Consider the following 21,435-nt stretch of genomic DNA (forward strand, 5'->3'; position numbering starts at 1 on the left):
GTAGTAATTGTACTTTTCTCTCAATTACGAGTAATATACGTGGAGTTCTAATTATAGTTTCAGTTCTATTGTCTGGAAAACATGCATGTTATGTTGAAGTATAAAAGCAAGTGTAGTATTGTCTTATATTTTCTGAAAATAAAGCTATACTCTATATAGCATTTTTACGATTTGCCTTTTTTTTAATTAACGTATACTAATCGCGCAAAGTGTCAAAGCCATATCCGACACAACTTCTCCTTATTGCTCTTTAATTGAACTAGGGGCCCTATAACCTGGGGGTGGGCGCCATGCCATGATAATCTCTAAAACGGGGTGTTCGAGTAAACAAAGAATTATTATCGCATTTCCATATCAATGCTATCATTTACATCCCAGTAGATGCCCAAACTGTCAAAAATTGACACCTCCTGGGATGCGAGACAGCGCAGTGGTATCATCCGCGGCTGCAACACCAATGGGTGCGGGTTCGAGTCCGACCGAGGTCGACTTCCGATTTTCGATAGCTAAGTTGTTTTGGGGTATTCATGGTGTTTGTCGACTACTATGGTCATTTACACCAGGCCGATATTCTTCTTATTTTCCGTAACTGCCGACTTATAGCACGGCCCACCTCTAGGCTTTTGTAAGACACCGCTGACGCGGATGAGGTGGCGAGGAGGAGCCTAGGTAAACCTCCAACACTTAGGTATCGAAATTAGGAAGTCGACCTCGGTCGGACTCGAACCCGCACCCGTTGGTGTTGCAACCGCGGATTATACCACTGCGCTATCTCGCCACCTAGTTCCTAATGGTGACTACATTGAGAACCATGTCAATCAGGTTTATTAATATTTTCATCGTTTCAAAACATCACAAGACTGCGATACAATGAAAAGATAAGAAGGTGTCGAAACAACTTGGAGTAGCCATTAAGATCAGACACCCACCTTACCAACCATGTTGGACCATTGTTGTATTGGGGGTTTATTTACCCTTTCGTCAGAGTATTTCTTACTAAAAATCTCAAATGCTGTTAGAAATATACTGGATAATACATGAATTATTTCATTTACTCATAATTGCTTCTCGTACCGGATGAAATCGTCTGCCGGACTGGATGCAGCCCGCGTACTATATGCTCGACATCCCTGATCTACACCAAGCGGCCTTTGCTGAAAACGCTTCGCTCAGGTTCCAGTACCAGTAATATCTACCTCTATATGCGGCCCGTGGAAATAATCTTATTTTGATCAACAAATATCTGATCCTCGTTAACTGACTAAAGAGTGACGTTCAGTATCAACACGGTTTCGAAGCTCTATTAAAAATTATGTATCATTCAAAAATATATCATTCGCTATGGTAATTAGAGCGTACATTACGTGTAATCTATTGAATAGAATGAAAAGGAACATAGAATCCAATTTTAGTCAAAATGTTGCGTGACTCTAAAAAATAAGAGATGTTCCGTATTTCACCGGAAACTCGATTTCACCACAGGAAGCAGAAATATAAATTACGGTAACTCTGCAGGGTAAAGCATATACAACAGAGTCATGTGTCACTCCAGTAAAAGCGTAAAATGAAATCGATATATATGTCCTGGTTATGCGCTGCATGGCATGCCATATATCATTTGACTGTTATCAAAATTCAGAACACATAATGGTGTAAATATATAGTGTTATATACATAATACTACGCGTATCAACGTCACACGTCTGTGAATGACACAAGAGAAACTGTGGCCGCAGTTGTAGCATCGCCTGGCATGATAATGGTAATTACAGATTATTAACTTCAGGACAAGTCGTTTTACAGTGGATGTGTCGTTCGTTGCGCTTTGTTAAGAAATCGCGTAACTGTACGCACCTGACTGGAAAATAGACACAATCTGACGATGCCAAATCACGGTTAATTAGTTTGTACATGCACTGCACTGCCGATTTGTAATAGGGTTCACGATACACAGTCAAATTCTCAATCAACAATTAGCGATATAGCGAGACACGCAAGCATTTCGACTTGACTAGAGTATCCTAATGAATTTTCACTTGACGCGAATTTGGCACGTAAATGGAGACTGGAGAGATAAGTCGAGATCCATATCCCGGGCATATCATGAAGTGAAATACAGTTACAGGTAATATCGAAAGAGGTAAAATGAAAAAGTGAATAGGTCATCCAGAAATCATCGCATTTTCCGTTCACCGCTTTTTGTTCTTTTGCCCTTGTCCAGTTTGAGCATCTTGCGTTTTCTTCTCAAAGAAATCCTCCGGGTATTGAGCACCGTTGTCGGTTCTGAAATTTAGTAACGGTATCGAATTGAAATAGATATCTTACTGCTATTAAGATTGTCTATTGCTATCACAAAAACCTCTCTGTAAAGCACGGTTCCTTGCGGATATAACAGTCAAGAAAATTCCACACCATGACAGACACGTACGTTTATTGTTTCAATATGCGTACCGTGTGTTCGACCTAACAAGGCTGTTGCGTTTGGCGTCACTGCCGCAACCCAAATCCAGACTTTCACGTTTGGTATAAGTGAACCTTGATAGTAGGTTCGCGGTCGTATGTACGTTCTATCCGATGAATATCTTTGGCGACGCGTAAAATCGATGATGAAATTTCCGTGCTTTCCAACCGAATCACTGACAGCATGAAGGGGAATTCAAGACAAAACTTATGACGTCATAAATTATAGTGACTTTTGCATATGTCGTTTGACATATCACGCTATTTTTGTTGTACATAATAAAATGTCAGGATGGAAATTTGTGGACCTGTAATATTTCAGAATTTTACTGACGAGTTGTTATAATATAATGAGATAGGTGATTTCGCTAAAGTGACTTCGCTATGCGTGACATCTAACAAATTGCAAACTTCGTGGCTACTATTCTTGTGCGATGTCTGGCGCGGATAGAAAGGTATAAAAGCTCTTTCCAATGCAACTCCCAGTCGAACCGAAATTCAAAATAATTCAATCTAAATTTTGCTAATTCCGATAAGCGGGCCAAATGTGATATTTATCAGACTATATAAACATATAGGCCAATGTTGACATGTACGCATATTTGCTTGGAATTAGCATTCGGATGTTATACACGACGCGACAGCTCCGCGCTCACGTTTGTGTTCACATATAACTTTTTAGTTTGTGTTCACTCGAACCATGCTCTTTCAGTTTCATAGGATCGCACCTGGTGACGCATCATTCCTGTGTACATCTCGATGTACATAACTGCGTCCGCGCTTTTCATCAACTTCTGTGTTACTCATTGGGATAGAATGATAGATGGGTGATATGTTTACAGGCTTCGTCGGTATTAGGGATGGTGGATCATTTTGGTTAGCATCGGGCATAGTTTACTCTGCTACTGCCCAGTAATTGTGCTCATTTATCTTTGCTTTAGCCCGTTTTCTTGCCTAGCACATGGCAAGGGCGAAACTAAACCAATTTATTATTTTAGACCTATATTTCTCAAAACCGTTAACATGGTAGAGGAGGGGTGAACAAACTTTTCGCCTCGCGGGCCGCATTCAACATCTGAATCCATTCGCGGGCCGCGCTATATGAAATTGAGAATAATAACCAAATTTTATTTAATTACAATAGGGACCGTGGAAATATGAAGATGTATTGTATATGTATAATACACACGTATTGTATATGTAATACAAACCAAACATTGATTGGGTGATATGATACCGGATACAGTAGACACGAGTCAGAAACATTGAGAAGGTTTTCTAAGATGGTCGTCCTCAATAACGAATTTGTCAAATAAGGGACAAAAGTCGGTTGTTCCGATTCATAGAACAGGATAAAATTTGAATCTATGAGGATCGATCTGTTTCACTGATTCTACTTTTGCATTACCTCCAGCCAGGGTTGTAATGTCTCGAGTCATGATTTAATCAGAGCCCTACTCTAGTTGCGGTTTGCGGTGACTCGACTCATTTTACTAAAATAGGGAAAATGACACGACTCAACTTGAGTCAATTTATGTATTGACTCGACTTGTACTCGAGTCATTACGCATATCTCGTCCAAGTCATACCAGACTGGGTCGGCCAAGATAGGCATTTCATTGTAACTTTGAAGAATAGTAAAGTTACTGCATTATTCGTATTTCGCCTATCAGTACTCGCACTTGAAGAATAGGGCTAGAAGTTGTCAAGAGTGAGGAAATTAGAATAGTACGAATGCGAGGCAATCGATATCACCCAAGCAGAGTTGTAAAAACGGACTTGACACAAAATGCTGATATCATCATAGCCATGTTATCTTCAAATACGCATCTACGATTATTGATGATATAAATATAAAATACTTCTACACATATCGAGGACGAATCTACCTAACACATGCGCGAATACCAGTGTTCCAAAGGGCAGCACTAAAAGTATTAAACTTCTTGGAGTTGCCAATTTAAAATCACACCCGTTTGCCGAATTATGTCATTTCCGTTTTGACTTTTTGTGATGTTTGGCAATTGGAACCTTTGAAGAGACTCTTTGGGGTACAGAACTTTAATATACATTTTAATAATATATTCATAGTAAAATATATTACTAATTTCCATCTGTCTGCACTGGAATCGACTTATATTAAAATCCACCGACCGCGCTTGTGTCAGCAGAAGGAATTTTTAGTGAATCTAAAAATTGTCCACTAGCTGCGCTCGCGGTTTGCCTGTATTTCATGTTGTTTTGTTTCTATGACGTCATAATTGGTTGTATGCAATGTAGCTAGATGCATGTTTTTGAAATTCTCCATTTGCTGACGATTGCCCTTGAAAAGTGTCAGCTCGAAAAGCTTCGGGTTTTAATATATTTTACTATAAATATATTATTTAAATGTAAATTGGAACCTTTTAAAATGCTCGGGCCTTGAGGTCAGGCTATTGCGCTAGCAATAAAATATGAAAAGAAACATCCTAGTAAGACTATAACTTAGCATTGTCATGGTGAAATGTATTAGAAAAATGCTTAGTAAAGTCGCTGCAACAATTATATTTTCAGTACGCATTTTATCAATAATAATAAAACGCTTCTTGAGGCTTTCGGGGGCCGCATAAAACGGTGTTGCGGGCCGTAGTTTGCCCACCCCTGGCGTAGAGTCTACTGTAAAGGTCTAATGGGAACGCGAACCTCTTATTTATGAAAGGTTCGCATACCGAACACGAACGTGAACATACTATTCGTATCATCACTAAACTAGGTCGACAGCTATATCATTCGTGAGACGATATTCTTGATTGATTACTCAAACCCTTTGCTAGTTAATTTACAGAGTATAGGTCTTCATTACTTTTTGATGGGTGGTAAAGCGCCATTTTGTCCGTAATAGTAATGATGATGGCCGCCGTCGTCCGCGGAACCTGACCGTCTCGCGAGTGTTTGCGCCATCATCCATTGCTGTAATTGTGCGTTCTGGATCAACATCAATTCCATGAGATCTAAGAGAAAAGGTGAAAATGTCGGAGACGCAACGAAATAGACAGGACGGCATCTTTTTATTAACACCGGTCGCTCGCTGATCTGCGTAAGCTGTGTCTCAAAAAGTTTACAAGCGGCCCTTGCTACAAATCAGCAGATACGGAATCATAATAAGATAATCTCCGAGTGATGTAAATGACCGTTGTAGTCGAAAAAATACCATGAATACCACAAACCACAATCTTCTAACAAATTTTGGACGTCGTAGTGGCAAGACAAATGCCGCTGAGAAAAATGAATTGGAAAATTTCCGGATCCATCTGATACGTCAGTTTAAATTAGCATGACTGCCAGCAAGATGTGGTACCCTTAGCGAATATAAAGCTAGATTTTAGGTCAGCGTGAAGAAAGTACTTGGTTACCGCGGACGTGCTTTGAACACGTACGCACACTTTTTCTTCCCATTAGCCGTAGACCCCTGCTGCGTAGACCCCTATCCTAGTTTCCAAGTACGATAAGCTGGGGTACATATGCGTGTGGCCAAGAGTTGGTGAAAGACGATCTTGTCCCTTACAAAAAATATGTAATCGGACTTATGGCATCAATATTGTGACGTCACGTCATCTCTGCACCTCTTAACTATTGAAAGCATCTCTAATATAGTTATTCTCTGACCGATCATATCGCGCATTTAATACACGATAACACTCACTGTAGTAACGGTTTTATCATATTTGTAGGGTAAGGGGACATTGTATGAAAACAGGAAGGATTCGGGACTTTTACTGCGGTCTTATTTTTAACGAAGGTTGTTTCTGCACGCGGAGACTCACACCAGGGTTGTAACCAAGTCACATGGTTCCGAGTCACGAGTCAATCTGACTTTTGTGGTTTTGACTCGAGTCGAGTCGAGTCATTTTCAATTCATCACCGACTCGAGTCCGAGTCCAAGTCACCGTTTTAAGGGTCAAGTCCGAGTCATAGTGTTTTGACTCGAGTCGAGTCCAAGTCACAGTATTGAAGTCATGTTCAACTTATGTTTTCAATTCTGCTTGGGTGATATCGAATTCCTTGCTTGCCAAACATGCTTATTTTGTCCCTATCATAGTCTTGGCACATGTTTATTTAGGCAGATAACAGACAGTTCCTGGCCTCATTTACCGATGCTAAAGATAGACGAGACAGGCCGCCAATACGATAAATTTACTAATTTTAGAACTTTAAATCAAATATCTGTCTTGTCAGTCTGATATATCACAAATACAAGCATTCAGTTTTTATTACGAGCACATCGCCGACCGCTCACAAATAGCTTATAGAGAATTAACGAATTCACGTCTACATACTATCTGATAGAGAACCTACGAATTCACGTCTAGCTAGATACAAGCTGGTAAAGAATCAACAGATAAACGTTTATGTAGAGGTACAGTTTTGCTTTCACATTATATCAGGTGGTTGACCAGAAAAAGGTCAATTTTCCTGCTCAGCTCCCGAAATAGTCGCCGGAGCGTTACTTTAGTGCTGATTTACTGTTATCTTAGTCGAATTTGCCCTACATTTACCAAAAAAATTCTCAAAAATGAGGACAGAATCTCAAAAAGGAGGCTACTTCTTAAAATTGTTAGATGATCTAAAATAACTTAAATTTGGCTCAATTCCAACCAGTAGAGAGCAATGTTAAGAGAAAATATTTTGGATTAATTACAAATAGAGACTTTCGGATTTTACCGGCTACCTCATGATATTGTTAGATTGTGTAAAAATATGATTCATAGCAGATTTGGCTCAATTCCAACTAGAAGAAGCGAAGTTATTAGAGTGGAATATTTTGGATATGAAAAAATAGTCGACTTACAACTAGTATGTAATTATATTATATGAAATCATTTCTCACTAAAAATACTCCGTGTATTTCCAAATCCAAAATTTTCTCCTCTCATATCATTGATTCCACTTTTTAAAATTAAGCCAGATTCAGTGTTCTTTTTATGCAACGTAACAATTTTATCAAGTAACCACCCAGTATAATAAAAAAAAAGTTATTTTTGATCGGCGCTATTGTACAAACATCACGCAACATTAGCCATTCATTATTACTCACGTGCACAATGCACATACCTAACAAAACGTCAAATGGACGGAGGGTATTGTGTGTTTTGACAGACAGCAGATCAAATCAATGAGTTACACTTAAAAAATACTAAAGTGGAAAGGAGATTCTCATATATGTTGAGGCGGCATGGCCTTAGAATAATCCACACCCACTGGATACACGTTCCACTGGTGCATTAGATGCAGGAATTTTAAACCACACTGAAGAGCATTAGATACTCATCCATTCTAGTCGCCCGAAAATGCAAAGAATCATCGCCTTCAGATCTACATATGATCTTATCATTATCTTCCAAGTAGGCTACTTGACCATCTGAGTCATTTCATTGGCTTTAATTGGACTTTGCTTCGATTGTTTGCTTGTTTAATTGAAAATTCTTGAGTACTTTGATGGCGGAGAATCTATTACCTCTTCATTACTGGATGATTTTGTACAATGCATTGCTCTTTGCTACTATGTACCATTGTCTTTTGTTTTTACGGCGGCATATCTGATATCAGACGAGTGCAACGAAAGCAGTGGTGACAAATAGCGATGTCGACCGAATTCGTCACATGCGTTGATCTAACCATTGTGGTTCGCAAATTTCTTCACCTTCAAGTCATATAAAATAAGCCGAGTCAATGACTTGAGTCGAGTCATGCGTAATGACTCGAGTACAAGTCGAGTCAATCCAAATATTGACTCGAGTCGAGTCGAGTCATTTTCCCATTTCAAGAAAATGACTCGAGTCAAGTCGAGTCACAAAAAAATCGTGACTCGAGTCTGACTCGAGTCGAGTCATGACTCGAGTCATTACAACCCTGACTCACACCATATGGGATCCGCGCTGCGTGTTCTGACGTTGATGTCGAAGAGATGGGTAACGAGTAGGGCTGGGCAAAATCGAGTACCTGAGTGATTCGATTCTGAATCACGTAAAATGCTTCGAGTCGAGTCGAGTAATCGAGTATCACTCATTATGACGTCATAGCATAATATTATTTGTCAAAGTTCAAATATGTACCTTTTAAGCGACCACAAAGAATATAATGCCTGTTACCTATCATATTAAGGATACTATATTATTTTTTTCGACCATACCGATTTCAGTGCACTTGGTGACAATATTGTGGGATGATCATGACTTCGGAAATGTGCTATTTCCAGTAACGTTCGTAGCTTTGTACTTCATGTTTCGTATGCTACGATACGGCCAATCAAGGTTTCAAGGCTTCAACAGTGAAATTAGCATAAACTCGTTGATCGTTGATAAACTCCTCGTTGATAAATCAACTTTCAGTGGTGAGGAGCGTATAATTTCAGTACTCGAAAAAATCGTCTTTTACTACTCGACTCGAATCATTAAAATTAATACTCGATTCAGATTCGAGTACTCGAATCATTGTACCCAGCCCTAGTAACGAGACGGACACATAATTACAAAGTTCCATGGCCAAGTCTGAGATGGGCCGATGCCGACTACAGGATATCTGCCAAAATGTTGGAGGTTTATTAGGGCGCTTCCTCGCCATCCGATTTGCGGAAGTGTGTTTTGCTAAAGACCGGCAGCAAGCAATGCAGAAAATCGGACCCGTGAGAAATGGTCAGTGAAGTCGAAACACCGTGAATAGGCTATAATAAATTGACAGCAACAGCGAACTTCATATCCAAACCATTGAAATTTCGTTGTTCGTACACAAAAATAGTACCTTTTTTTGTATTGCCTGTACCATTAAACCCTTCGTTCAAGGCAAAAACTGGCGGATTTCTCATTTCTCTGCGCGGCGTCAGTGGAGGCAAGTGTCTTTCGTGGTGACTTCTTCTATGGTGTCGCCCTCCATCACCTAGTTCCTCCTGAACAGGCATCGTTTAATGTTATAGCAGGCAATTTAAAGCTTTTTCACAGCACCAGCCACGAGAAATCCGGATTAAAATATTGCATGAAAGATTCTAGTTATGTATATATATAGAGAGGGAGTAGGTGTATATGATGCCTTCTGGAGTAATACGTCACAACTTTGATGACGCTACAGTGTTCAACATCAAATGTGAGTGGTATTAGTGCAACTTGGAATTTTCTGCGTTATTTACTTTTTGTCAGTTTTTACAGTGCTACAGGAAGTGACAGATTGATATGTCGCATACTAAAGTGTAACCATTGTTATGTACTATTATGTCATTGGAATTGTCATCAACTGTTCAATAGTTAGAGTCGGCAACGAAACGAACGTAGTCTCAGTCTGAATATCTTTATTTTGTTATTGCCGTTCATGATTATGTCACAAGGACAAAATTCTTTCTATATTTCGAATTTGGTTTACCTCATTCACTGAAGTTCGCTCCTGATGAGAGCCAGTCGAAAACCTTGGATTGGAATAAATGTGGCAATATGAACATATTGTTTGCTGCTATAAATGATCATTCATTGCAGGTTTTCTGTAGTTATGGGGTATTGAATGGGCAGGCTAGGTGTCGTCGAATACTACACAACACATCGGACATAAGCAAATGAGTCAGGACAATTGCTACGAAGTGGTTATCAAAGAGATTTGTGACGTAAGTCACTACGTTTTAACGCTAGCCTCTTTAAACAAAGACGGTTGATTTCATGTGATGTCGCATCGTCAATTCGAACCATACATATTTGTAACGTATGCGAGATTAGAACTCACCCATAATTTGTGTAACAATTCGTTCCTTTTATCCATTTTGCGATAAAATCTTTCTCTTTTCCTCTCTGAACAAATGGAGGCAGAACAGTGTTTTGAGACGGATCCTGGACTCATATAGCCGTGACGGTAACCAAGGCATCATCGCAAAACTGGGGCCCCGCTGACTACGTAAACATTGTAAATCAACCGCGATTTTCCAGATATGTGCCGAGTAAATATGACATCAAATGGTAGAGAGCGAAATGTGTAACTATCTAATGGGATAATTTGTAACAGCGATTTTGCCAATTCCGAGAAGTAAACATCATTCATTGTCGCCTCAATTCATCGTAACGGGGCGGTTGGTACACATTACACTAGCTACTGATAGCTATTTTTCGTTGAAATACCGTCTGGCGGTTCGAGTATATTTGCTGGTTATTGATCGCACCATGCCCACTCCCCTACACCATCATTCAATATTACTTATTTTCAGGCGGGTGAATTAATGTATTTCTAATATTTCTAATGAACAATTTGTACTTCAATTATAACTAAGAAAATGCTCGGTAGTACCCGTACTCGAAGGTACCCAACAGAGAGTCTCATTTCGAATGAGCAGTTAGCTAACAACCGCTACACAAGTTCACAACATTTTACGTGAAAAGTGGAAGTTGAAAGAAGTACATTTTGTCCAGTTAAACCATGAGTTTTGCAAGCCACAGGTCATAAAAAGGTACAATTATACACGGTGAAGGCCCATTGCTATGTGTTGATGGGGGTTGATTACCAGATAAAATGACATAAATAGATCTGACGTGTTTCTGATGAAGTCAACACAGCTATAGGTAGACGAACCTCGACTTCAGTTTCGCGTGTAATCCGAGACCACCTTGACGCTTGTTTACTCTATACATTATACATTGATATGTAGGCCTACTCAATTAACTAGTTAGGCCTATAGGTCAAATTGAGAGTTCACTGATAGGTCTACAATGGCGTATCGCCAGACTGTTTCATGCGTGAATCAATTTCATCTAATCAGAATATTGTTGGTTTAATATTGTTGATTTTTGATATTCATCGTCTGATTTACGCGATAATTATTTTGAAACTTCCGTTTCCATGGAAGTACCTTCAAATTGATACTAATGAGTCATTGGGCGCTTGGAGAGACGCGTCTAACCGTTCCCTATCGCAATATTTGTGCCGCTCCGACACCGATGTTTACTTTCTATTCGATATAGGCGATTGGGACAATCTGAACAATAGCCGCGGATAATCTATAAGCTCTTCGCATTGTGACAGTGCGGATTCTCAAACATTTGCTAGGCCACCCAAACGTCAATCGGATGGATAAACATACCGTAATCTCAATAGTGTGGAATCTATCTATGCCCAATTACTCAACTGTATCCGCTTTGCTCCAAAACAAGATTGGTGTACTCCCATAACGGCCCCGCGTGAGGAAACTTCAGGCAGGCATATAAGCATCGTTCAATACTTCAGATCCGCCACATTTGTAGTAATATTGTAAGGCCAGTGAACAATGATATCAAACAAGTAGGCTAACGGGTGGTGATTAGATAGTCATCAATTGTAAGCACATGTGGTACACCCAAATTCAGATGGTACAAATAACCTCCTAGTTCAAGTTTCCTTGGGTATTCAAGTTTATTTGTTACGGCGACTTGGAAATTTCGATCTTTTGAATGTTGCTCATGACGAGTCTATAACTCAATCAATAAATCTATATAGAGATGGTGGTTACGAAAAGTGAGTTCGCATCGCATTTGCATGCAGGCGATATTCGCAGCGTCCATTTCATAATAGTTATGCAGCGTATATTTGATACGATTTGCAATCTGCAATGGGGTAAACGCAATTGCGAAGCATAATTGCCTTCAAATATGTCACGCAGCGTATGCAGCGAATACACATTCATGATGTCCATTACATGTAATATAATTCAGCACCCATAGTAATACCCTGAGATTGAACTATAGATGGGCCCATTCGCTGCGACGCAAATTATTTCATATTTGTATCATTACATAGGTAAATTCGGGGAAGCGAGTGGCGCAGTTGGTTAAACACTGCAGTCACGACACCAATGGTTACTGGTTCGAGTCTCGGCTCTGCCATGTTTCTATGTGTCGGAGGTTTATCTGGGCTCCTCATCGCCGATCCCGCTGTACATACAGCGCCTTGAAAAGCCCAGAGAAAGAGAGAGCCGAACTCCCGAAAGATGGCATCAAAAGACTAAGTTGCGGGCGCATGAAAATCGAGAGAGACTGATGGTGGAAGAGCGCGTGCATGGAAGTCGTCCGTAATCTGACGAAAAAGACCGTAAAAGACCGTTGAAATTACTGAAATTGATGTACTGGGCGCAAATGACCTTATAGGCGATAAGCGCCAAAGTTGTGCGAATAAAACAAACAAAACAAACATAGGTAAATTTTAAATGGCGCAATCTCTTTATTGATCCACTACAACATGGACAGATTTTTTCGACCTATCGTGCATGTTTTTCACTCCGACATCATAACCGCTTTCAACGCAAATGATAGATAAAAGTATGACCTAAATATATTTCAAGTCAATCAAACAATAACATTACTTGGTGGTATTAGCAATCTTTGCTTATTTAATTTATGTATATCCGGATAGTTCAAAATCGTTATTTATTAATACAAAGCCTACGATAATATTCAGCGCGTGATATAGAATATACGGATGGTGTCTTAGGATTGTTGTCACCATGCCTGTTTTATTGACCAACCATGAGTTCAACAATTATAGGACGGTCAACAAACACACAAATACTCTATAGTCGATTACGGGTTACAAACTTCACAGTATCATACATCTTACAAAATTAGATTTGTCGAACACTTATCGATATCACAAGTATAGTAGGTCATACCAGGAATATTGATCCAGCTCTGAAGCGACCTATGTAAATAGGAAACTCCAGGTACCAGATATGACGGGAGTATCACGACACTTATCCGTAATAACAATGCAAATTCAGATATCAGAAGGTGTAATTCTAATCTCATAAATTAGTTTGCCTTTCACTCCACAAATTCGTAATGTCGATTGCTTTGCAAATTATGCCGTATTGTTTCGTATGGAAATATCTCGACATCCAGTAATTGCAATTATTTAATCTAATAAGGGAAAGAATTGACTGATACAAGTTATCGTCAGCCCGTCCGATACTTTATATACGAAAAGTAGCTTTGAACATCTGTATTGATATAGAGGGGAAAGTCCGTATCGAAATGACAATAATAAACAGTATAATCGGGAAACATCAACAATTTCATAATGGGTGGATTATATGAGGCGCAGATAAAAGAAACCCGGATATGCGACTGTTCGCTGTGTTGGTAACAAAGAAACCAAACACACATACGCGATACGCCGCTGCACAGAGTATCCTGAGGGAACCTTGTGATCAATAAATGAAATCGACATCTTGATAGTAGAACACCTACAGGTAGTTTCGGCGTCGTGGAGATATTTTCTTCGCATTTGTACACCTATATTTAGCGCTATTTCGATAAGGAGTTATTGCCTTATCCAAAACCTAATATTTACCCGAAGTTTGGTGTGTATAGATAATACCCACTTGACGATTACACTACCACTTCGCGCAATATAGTTTCCTTATCGCAACAAGTCTATGGTTACTTTTCACACGGTTGGACATCAGGACATCGTGATATCTCTATCACCACAAAAGCTTGGTTTACTTCACATACGAAGCAGAAAATGTGAATTTATCACCTACATTCGTGGTGCATTGGCAAATTAGTATCATATAGCAAAGAGTTTTTCTAGCAGTTTACTGATTGGCCAAATCCGAGAGAACTTAACGGACTGATCTGATGGCTCGCTCTATCGTAGAATCGCAATGCAGATCTGCCCGAGTGGAACGTTTATACGCACGTTAAACTCTTGCATGTAATTACATAACCATTACTCGGGATAGCCACAACGCCTGCCTAATATTAAATATTGTTAGTGCTGGTTCAAAATGTCTCCTGGTCATCGTGGTTAAGAAGAATACATGCGCTAAATCACGAAGATCGATCACCTGGGGTTCGATCGAACCCCAGGGCTTTGCTGAGTAATATGAATACTCTATTGATGTTCATATTTCTATTCTCGTCAACCACTTGCGGTTAGCTGAAACGTGCCAGACTAGAAGCTCACTTAAAATCACAATTCGTGGGTCTCATGCCATTCGAAATTTAAACTTCCTCGCGGCCGAACAACTTATCGCTGCGGGCTGCGGATTGCATACCCCAACTCGAAATATCAAGCAGCATCTTGAACCATTGGAAGTGCTTGACGAGTTATCGATGCCAGGGATAGAATATAAGGTACAAAAGAGGGCGCGAATGTGTCCCGTCGCATTTTGATTCCACACAACTTGCAGCTTGCCACCCGAACTTGCGATTTAAATAACGTTTTCTACTTCTACTTCAGATCAACAGATATATGGCCTTTTTATACTGGCATAGTTACGTTTACAGACAGTCAGCACCATCTGCACGTCTCTTTAGTGGACAGTGGACACCTATCCAAAGATATTGAGATATAGGCCGTTTAAAGCCTTCGTTCGCCTGTCTTGACCAGGAACTCTACTATAGGATCTACAAGCCATACACCCTACCTGCCACGTACAATCGAATTAACGGATGAATCCATGAACGTTGATCTAATTCCCCAAACGAAAAAGTGGACTGGGGATATCGAAGCCCACACCAAAACATATTTTGTGCATCACGATATTTTGAATTCATAAATCTAGATTTGTGTCATAGAGCATTTTCAAATAATCGCAATCGCTTTGTAAAAGAACGATTACATTTGACGTGTACAAGGAGTATGACTTAAACTAAACATTCGTGACAAGAAATAGTGGGATAGTGATGGCAGGAACGTCGAATTTTCAAACTCAACTGATCATTATTACATCACAAGCTTTGGTCGTTTCAGCGTAACAAATTATCCACACGTAGTACAAATAAATAGGTATTCGATGTATTTTGATTGAAAGAACCACCATTATACCGTGTGTCAGGTTATTAATACATACCAGACCTCACTACCTCGCTGTAGGAGGATAATAATCACCACCACTCTGCCTAGTTTCAAATAGCAACCAAATTGTTGATGTTTCGTTATGCTTAGTTAAACGCAGTTTGAACGTCGCTACTTCGCGAGAAGTATGTACAAAGTACATCGGAAAATGAACTGAAATTTTGTACTCGTCAAATAAAATTGACGATTTTCACATCACATCTTTGCAGTGACTCGTTGCGGCAGTTCGTAATATCTGCATTAAGTGAATTGTAGACAGTAGGCATAGGTATGCTCAACTACCAGCGGCATTATTATTCATTATGGCATAATTATATGTTCGGTTTATCTTATTCTCATATGGCTACTGCTTGAAACGGGCACTAATCGCTATTTCGCAATTCTTTACTCAACATTGGAATCTGCCGCTATAGCCATAGCTTACTCCATGCTAGCGTGGGTTGTAGCTAGAATGAATATCGTTTGGGTGAGAAATCGCCAGCTATAAAGTTGGGCAGTGGATATATTGTGACGTAAAAAGTAAGTGACGTCACATTAAAAAATTGGGATATATATCTGTAATCAGGTTCATTTCTTTTGATTAGCTTGACCGCGTAACAAACCCCCCTTTGCATAAAGTCCGCCACCCTCCGTTTACCGAGAGGATTGCGTCTAATCATCATTAATACTATGTAACGATTGTATATGCCAATATTTTCAAAAACTGTATGGTGTATACTAGAATATTCCAATGTGTTTAAACGTTCCTATGGTGAAATTCTGAACGTGGATAATGGCCACTCCCGTGTTTGGTTTGTTATCGAGATCATGCCGGCGACTCTCTCAATAGAGAATATTTGACTTTGAAAAATGTTTCAAAACGCTGAATAGGTGTCGTACATATGTCACATTTCACACCAAAGCAATGACTTGACCGGGGAAAACAACGCGCGTATCTTTATATGTACGTACAATGTACATATATAAGCACTTCTTGGAAAGATCAAGTATATATTCGAGTTTGAAGGAGGATTCAGTTGTTCACGCGAGCAAACAAAAGTACCCCTCGATATGACAATACATCCCAGCGACAACAAGCCTGACATAAAACGCACTCATTTAGCAATTGCAATTTCGTTACGAAGACGTATGTGACTTTGACGAAGACCATGAACACGATATAGTATAGTGATAACATGGTCATTATATGAGAAATTTCAACGGCACGGCTATATATGTCCCCCTCGCATTCTTGCTATGAAAATACTGTGCTAACCACATGGCTTAAAACCAATTGTTGATAATAGATTGATCGGACAATGGGCAGCACATCTATACCACGACGAGTAAAGACTGAATATGTTATTCTGAAACACATCGCACAGTTAAAACATTACGTTGTTTCGTAAATCTCAACAATAATTCGTAAAATATAGATTGTCGCCCACAGCGCGCCCGGGAATACATAACCGAAGGTTTGTGGAGTTGCGTTACACCAGTAAGAGCTCTTTACCGAAATGTTCGTCTTCTATACGTAAGTGCATATTGCAAATTTTGAATGGTGACAAAATATTAACTTGAATTCGGAAGATACAAGCTGAAATTTGTTCGAAACTGAACTTGCTCGTTGCGCTATATACTTTTCGGAAGCTCGATATTCCATAAGGCGTGAGATTTACTCCGCAAGATGCATTATCTGAACATGATAGAAATGTGGGAGTAATAGGCTATTGGCAAGTCAGGCGAAGCAGATCTACAGGTCTTCACCTATACAATTAGCACGTCTTTATACTACGACGAAATCATTCACGTATCTGAGAATCAAGGAGGATGATCCGTATTGTTAAGGCGTGTTTTCACTTCAAAGCGCTGGTAATGGGAAGGACGTCGCCGGATAACTGAAAATTCTACTGAAACGAACATTGTCGATTTGGTTTCAAGACAACATTTCCCGGTGTTAAACCTACCAATCCAGTCATTATATAGTGAAAACATTCGGACGAGATATTTTCTCTGTACACGAACGAGGGCGTAGCCCGTTTTTTTTTTGTTAGGGCGGCGGCATTTTTCAACAATCACGTGACGTCATGGTTTCAGTGTGAAGTAGTGAAAGCATATGACGTCACAATTTCACAGTCGTACATTTAGGGGTGCGAAGGCGCCATTGCACACTACTATTGATATATTTCGGTTGTGCTGACGACTATAGAGATGGACACAATGATTTGTGTATACTCGAATATGAATCGAGTAGGCTATTTGTTGTAATGATTCCAGTCGAGTATAATGAGAGATGATTCATTCCGTGTACTGAAATTATACGTTCCTGGCCACTAAGAGTTAACTTATTAACGATAATTTTATTTCGATACATTTTCAATTGTGGCAGGCTGTAATCCCCGATTGGTCGTATCGCAGCGTACGAGACATGTAGTACAGAGCTACTCACGTTGGTGGATATGACATATTTGTGAAGCCGCGATCAGCCCACAACACTTCAGAAGTTAAATGAAATATGTATGGTATAGAAAAATACAACACAATATTTCATGTGATGTAGAGCTGGCATTATATTATTTGTGGTCATGGTCACTTGAAAGTTAAATATCTGAAATTTCCACATCATCCATACGATTGTGATGTCATCGCACGTGATACTCGATTCAGAATTGAATCATACAGGAAGCCTACTCGAACTGGCCCAGCCCTACTGATTAGTCAACATTTCGGGCGACTCTCAACCGGTCAGAGGTATAACTTTTACAGTTAAAAGTGCCCGTGTATTCCGTGTATCTGAACCATATGACAAATCACATACTCTTATGTTTATGATACTGTGAGATTTTGGCTACTGGGAAAAGCAAGAGCATTAATATATTGGCCGAGCGTAAACAAACAATATGACGTTCGAACATACGCGTTTAGCTCGCGAAAGCTGCGGTTTGCAATTTTTGATCACAGGCCGCCCATGAGCGCGACTTCAATGCAGTGTTGGGATCAAGTCACTCCCTTCGAGTCACGAGTCATTTCGAGTCATTGCACATTTTGACTAGAGTCAAGTCAAGTCAATTGGTTTTCGAAGGTGACTCAAGTCAAGTCAAGTCACTCGATTTTTGGAGGTGACTCGAGTCAAGTCGAGTCAAGTCAAGTCAAGTCCCGAGTCAAGTCAAAATTCAAGTCAAGTTGCCTTTTCGTAGTATGAGGCATGATTACGTCATTACATTTTGCTAGCTGTCTGAAATACACATGGGGTGGTCATTGATTTTGAACCGATGAACGAATATAGAGTTGAATATACACCCAAGAAGGCGCTGTATCGCTCACATATACGCACCTCGTAGCCTCAGTACATAGTTACCAACCAAATTGGAGAATAGAGGAACGGATTGATAAGATGCAATACATTATCCTTTACCCATTTACACATTGATATGATACAATTAGAGCCTGCGCCAATAGTTGAGGAGTATATAAACCAGGGTTGTAACCAAGTCACAAGGCACCGAGTCACAAGTCAATCTCACTTTTATAGTTTTGACTCGAGTCAAGTCGAGTCATTTTCAATTCACCACCGAGTCAAGTCCGAGTCCAAGTCAGCGAAAAGAGGGTCGAGTCCGAGACACAGTATTATGACTCGAGTCGAGTCCAAGTCATTGTATTGACTGCTCAGTTTCTGTTAAAAGTCATGTTAAAATCCCTCTTTTATAACTCTATTTGGTGGTATCGAATGGTTCGATGTTATTATATACCAATTTTCCTTACTTTCAGCAGTTCTGGTCGCATTTTCAAGTACCAGTAGCAACAGACGAAATCCCAATAGTGTGTTGGCTTGGAATTACAATGAACTGTCGGTCTTGGCCGTTTGAGTCTCGAGTCAATGACTTGGCTCGAGTCATGCGCAATGACTCGAGTCCAAGTCGAGTCAATACACAGATTGACTCGAGTCGAGTCGAGTCATTTCCATATTTTGGAAAAATGACCCGAGTCAAGTCGAGTCATCAGAAAATCGTGACTCGAGTCGGACTCGAGTCATTACATCCCTGATATAAACTATATTTGAATTCAAAATCAATAAAACAACAGGTTTGGTTAAGGTGGATAAATTTCTATCATATTACTTTACTACTAGCTTAGGGCAACGTATGCTGTAAGCTTCGATCACTTCGTTTGTGGTCAATTTATTTGTGAGAGAAGAATGGCGGCTCAGTAAAGCGCACGATCATTGAATGATTGGTCGCTCTCACGGGCTACACCAGCGTTTCTCGAAAAATCCGAACATATACAAGATACAGTGATTTTTATCGGCACCGATTAATTGATGACTTGAAATTGACTCGTGAATTTTGCTCCGAGTCACGAGTGAATCCACATTTCTGATACGCCGAGTCAAGTCAAGTCAAGTCATTTTAGCAAAGTGACTCGAGTCAAGTCAAGTCATGCGAAAAAAGTGACTCGAGTCTGACTCGAGTCAAGTCATGACTCGAGTCATCTCAACACTGCTTCAATGAGATGTGTTACGAATACTAGTTCATCCTCAAGATTACCGGACCACGACTGACCTATCGATCTCGCCTTCCATGACATGCCACCCCATTTTTGTCGCTTGCTTTTTTCTATACTATCTTCTTTACTTTTCATGCAGTGTGCATGCCTCCTCTTTACATCACCTAAGCGTAGGGGGGTGTCTGATTCCATAGACTACTCCAAGTCGCTTCGACACCTTCCTATCTTTTCATTGTATCGCATTTTGTGGTGTATTGAATTGATAAAATTGCTAATAAACCAATGATGATGATGATGACGACGTAGTCCTCTGTCTCAATAAAGCAAACTGCACCGTGAATTACATATCCCGTCAACGTGAAACGATTATGAGCGCTTGCGGCGATTCATATTCAAGTCCGCCAGAAGGATCAATTTCGGAGTTCGCATAATTCGTTGCAATCAACGCCATGATAGCACCCTACCTTCTTTTACTGTACGGAGTGTTATACGTACAGCACTTTGGTACGGGTGCGTATTTTATCATTACAGCTGCGATATAGGTTTTATGCTTCAGGTAGGATAATCTTTGCTAACAGATAGATAGCAGGTAGATAATAGTAATTCAAAGTATTTTTCTGGGATTGATGAGTGCGAGGGAGCTAGACTTAGCACAGGGCTGGGAACGAATAAACATCTCAAGTCCGTACGTTCTCTGAGTTTTGTTGTATGAAATGAATTGTGATTTACAGACGAATTGACTACGGATTGAAACGTTATACTGACCCTATATACCGCATTACAGAAGACTACGGTTTTCATATACAATTATACATACCTGGCGGAGGTGTGAGTGATCTTTCGGAATCGGTAGGCGTGGGAACGTACCTCCTGTGAGGTCTGTACTTGCTCGGAGTCAATACATCTCGATCCCGTTGGCTATTCCCATTCAATCTCTGCGATCGAAATTAGACACAAGTCAATAACAAGAATATATCACTATTAGTCCTCTAATAAGACAGATAAACACTGCTACATCAACATCGCGTGCGACAAAAGCCACCATTGTAATTACCTAATCTGTCTGTCATAATTGGACATTTTCACCTAATACGGGTTTCAGGTATTACGTGGCAATGAAAAATTCAATAGAAGGAGCCTACCTTTTGTATAACCTTGAGTTTTAGTCGGGTAAGGTCATCCAGTAAGCGGATATCGTCGCTGTACACGGAATCTGCGGGCATTTTCCTTGTAAATACTCTCCAAACTGGACAAGCTACAACTCAACCAACACACCGCAAGTGAATTCTACGCTAGACACTCGAACCAGGTGTAGCAGATAGTATCTGTGCAAATTAATATCATAACAAATCAGTTCTAAATCGCCAAGCTCCCGATATCAGTCTCTGAATGACAGACCTGCTGCCTACCCTCGGTCACATCCCGTCTCTCCCAGCATACGATTTTGTGTTCTGTCCGAATAGTCGAACATTAATCAAAAAATAAGCAAACTTACGGCGAATTGTAAACACCATAATCGCATAAATTTGACATGAAAATACATACGAATGAAATATGATTCGCATATCACGCCTAACAACCTACTGAACCGATATTGATGGCGTAGGACCAGCACAAGTCGTTGCCATAGCAGTGGGATCGTAGCGGTTGCCATTG

At 40.0% G+C, this 21,435-nt stretch overlaps 2 protein-coding genes across 2 annotated transcripts in view; both read right to left on the bottom strand.

The window, feature by feature from the left end:
* The window catches only part of LOC145434224 (uncharacterized), a 239,063-nt gene extending 226,427 nt beyond the window's left edge, over positions 1-12,636 (bottom strand). The window contains exon 1 of the mRNA XM_080311561.1: positions 12,234-12,636. The gene's annotated coding sequence lies outside the window, so the exon portion shown is untranslated. The remainder of the gene's footprint in view (positions 1-12,233) is intronic.
* LOC145434223 (uncharacterized) lies at positions 1,282-21,137 on the bottom strand. Its single transcript, XM_080311560.1, has 6 exons — positions 20,922-21,137; positions 20,597-20,714; positions 10,201-10,265; positions 9,238-9,382; positions 5,303-5,450; positions 1,282-2,283 (listed from the first exon to the last, which is right to left on the bottom strand). The coding sequence occupies exons 1-6, from the start codon at positions 21,000-21,002 to the stop codon at positions 2,190-2,192; spliced, it is 651 nt and encodes a 216-aa protein (XP_080167686.1). The 5' UTR covers positions 21,003-21,137; the 3' UTR covers positions 1,282-2,189.
* Positions 21,138-21,435: the final 298 nt, after the last annotated feature.

The sequence above is a fragment of the Botryllus schlosseri genome, chromosome 2 (genome assembly GCF_051294905.1).
Source record: "Botryllus schlosseri isolate E-star chromosome 2, Bs_hap1, whole genome shotgun sequence".
NCBI classification, from domain to species: Eukaryota; Metazoa; Chordata; class Ascidiacea; order Stolidobranchia; family Styelidae; genus Botryllus; species Botryllus schlosseri.

Bases quoted from the DNA above. Each gene is read 5' to 3' on its own strand.
- LOC145434223 (XM_080311560.1), bottom strand. From the start codon at position 21,002: ATGCCCGCAGATTCCGTGTACAGCGACGATATCCGCTTACTGGATGAC. The intron at 9,383-10,200 runs GTGAGTTCTAAT...ATGCCTGTTCAG, and splicing joins AATTGTTACACAAATTATGG to GAGGAACTAGGTGATGGAGG. The intron at 2,284-5,302 runs GTAATGAAGACC...ACTAAATTTCAG, and splicing joins GCTTTACCACCCATCAAAAA to AACCGACAACGGTGCTCAAT.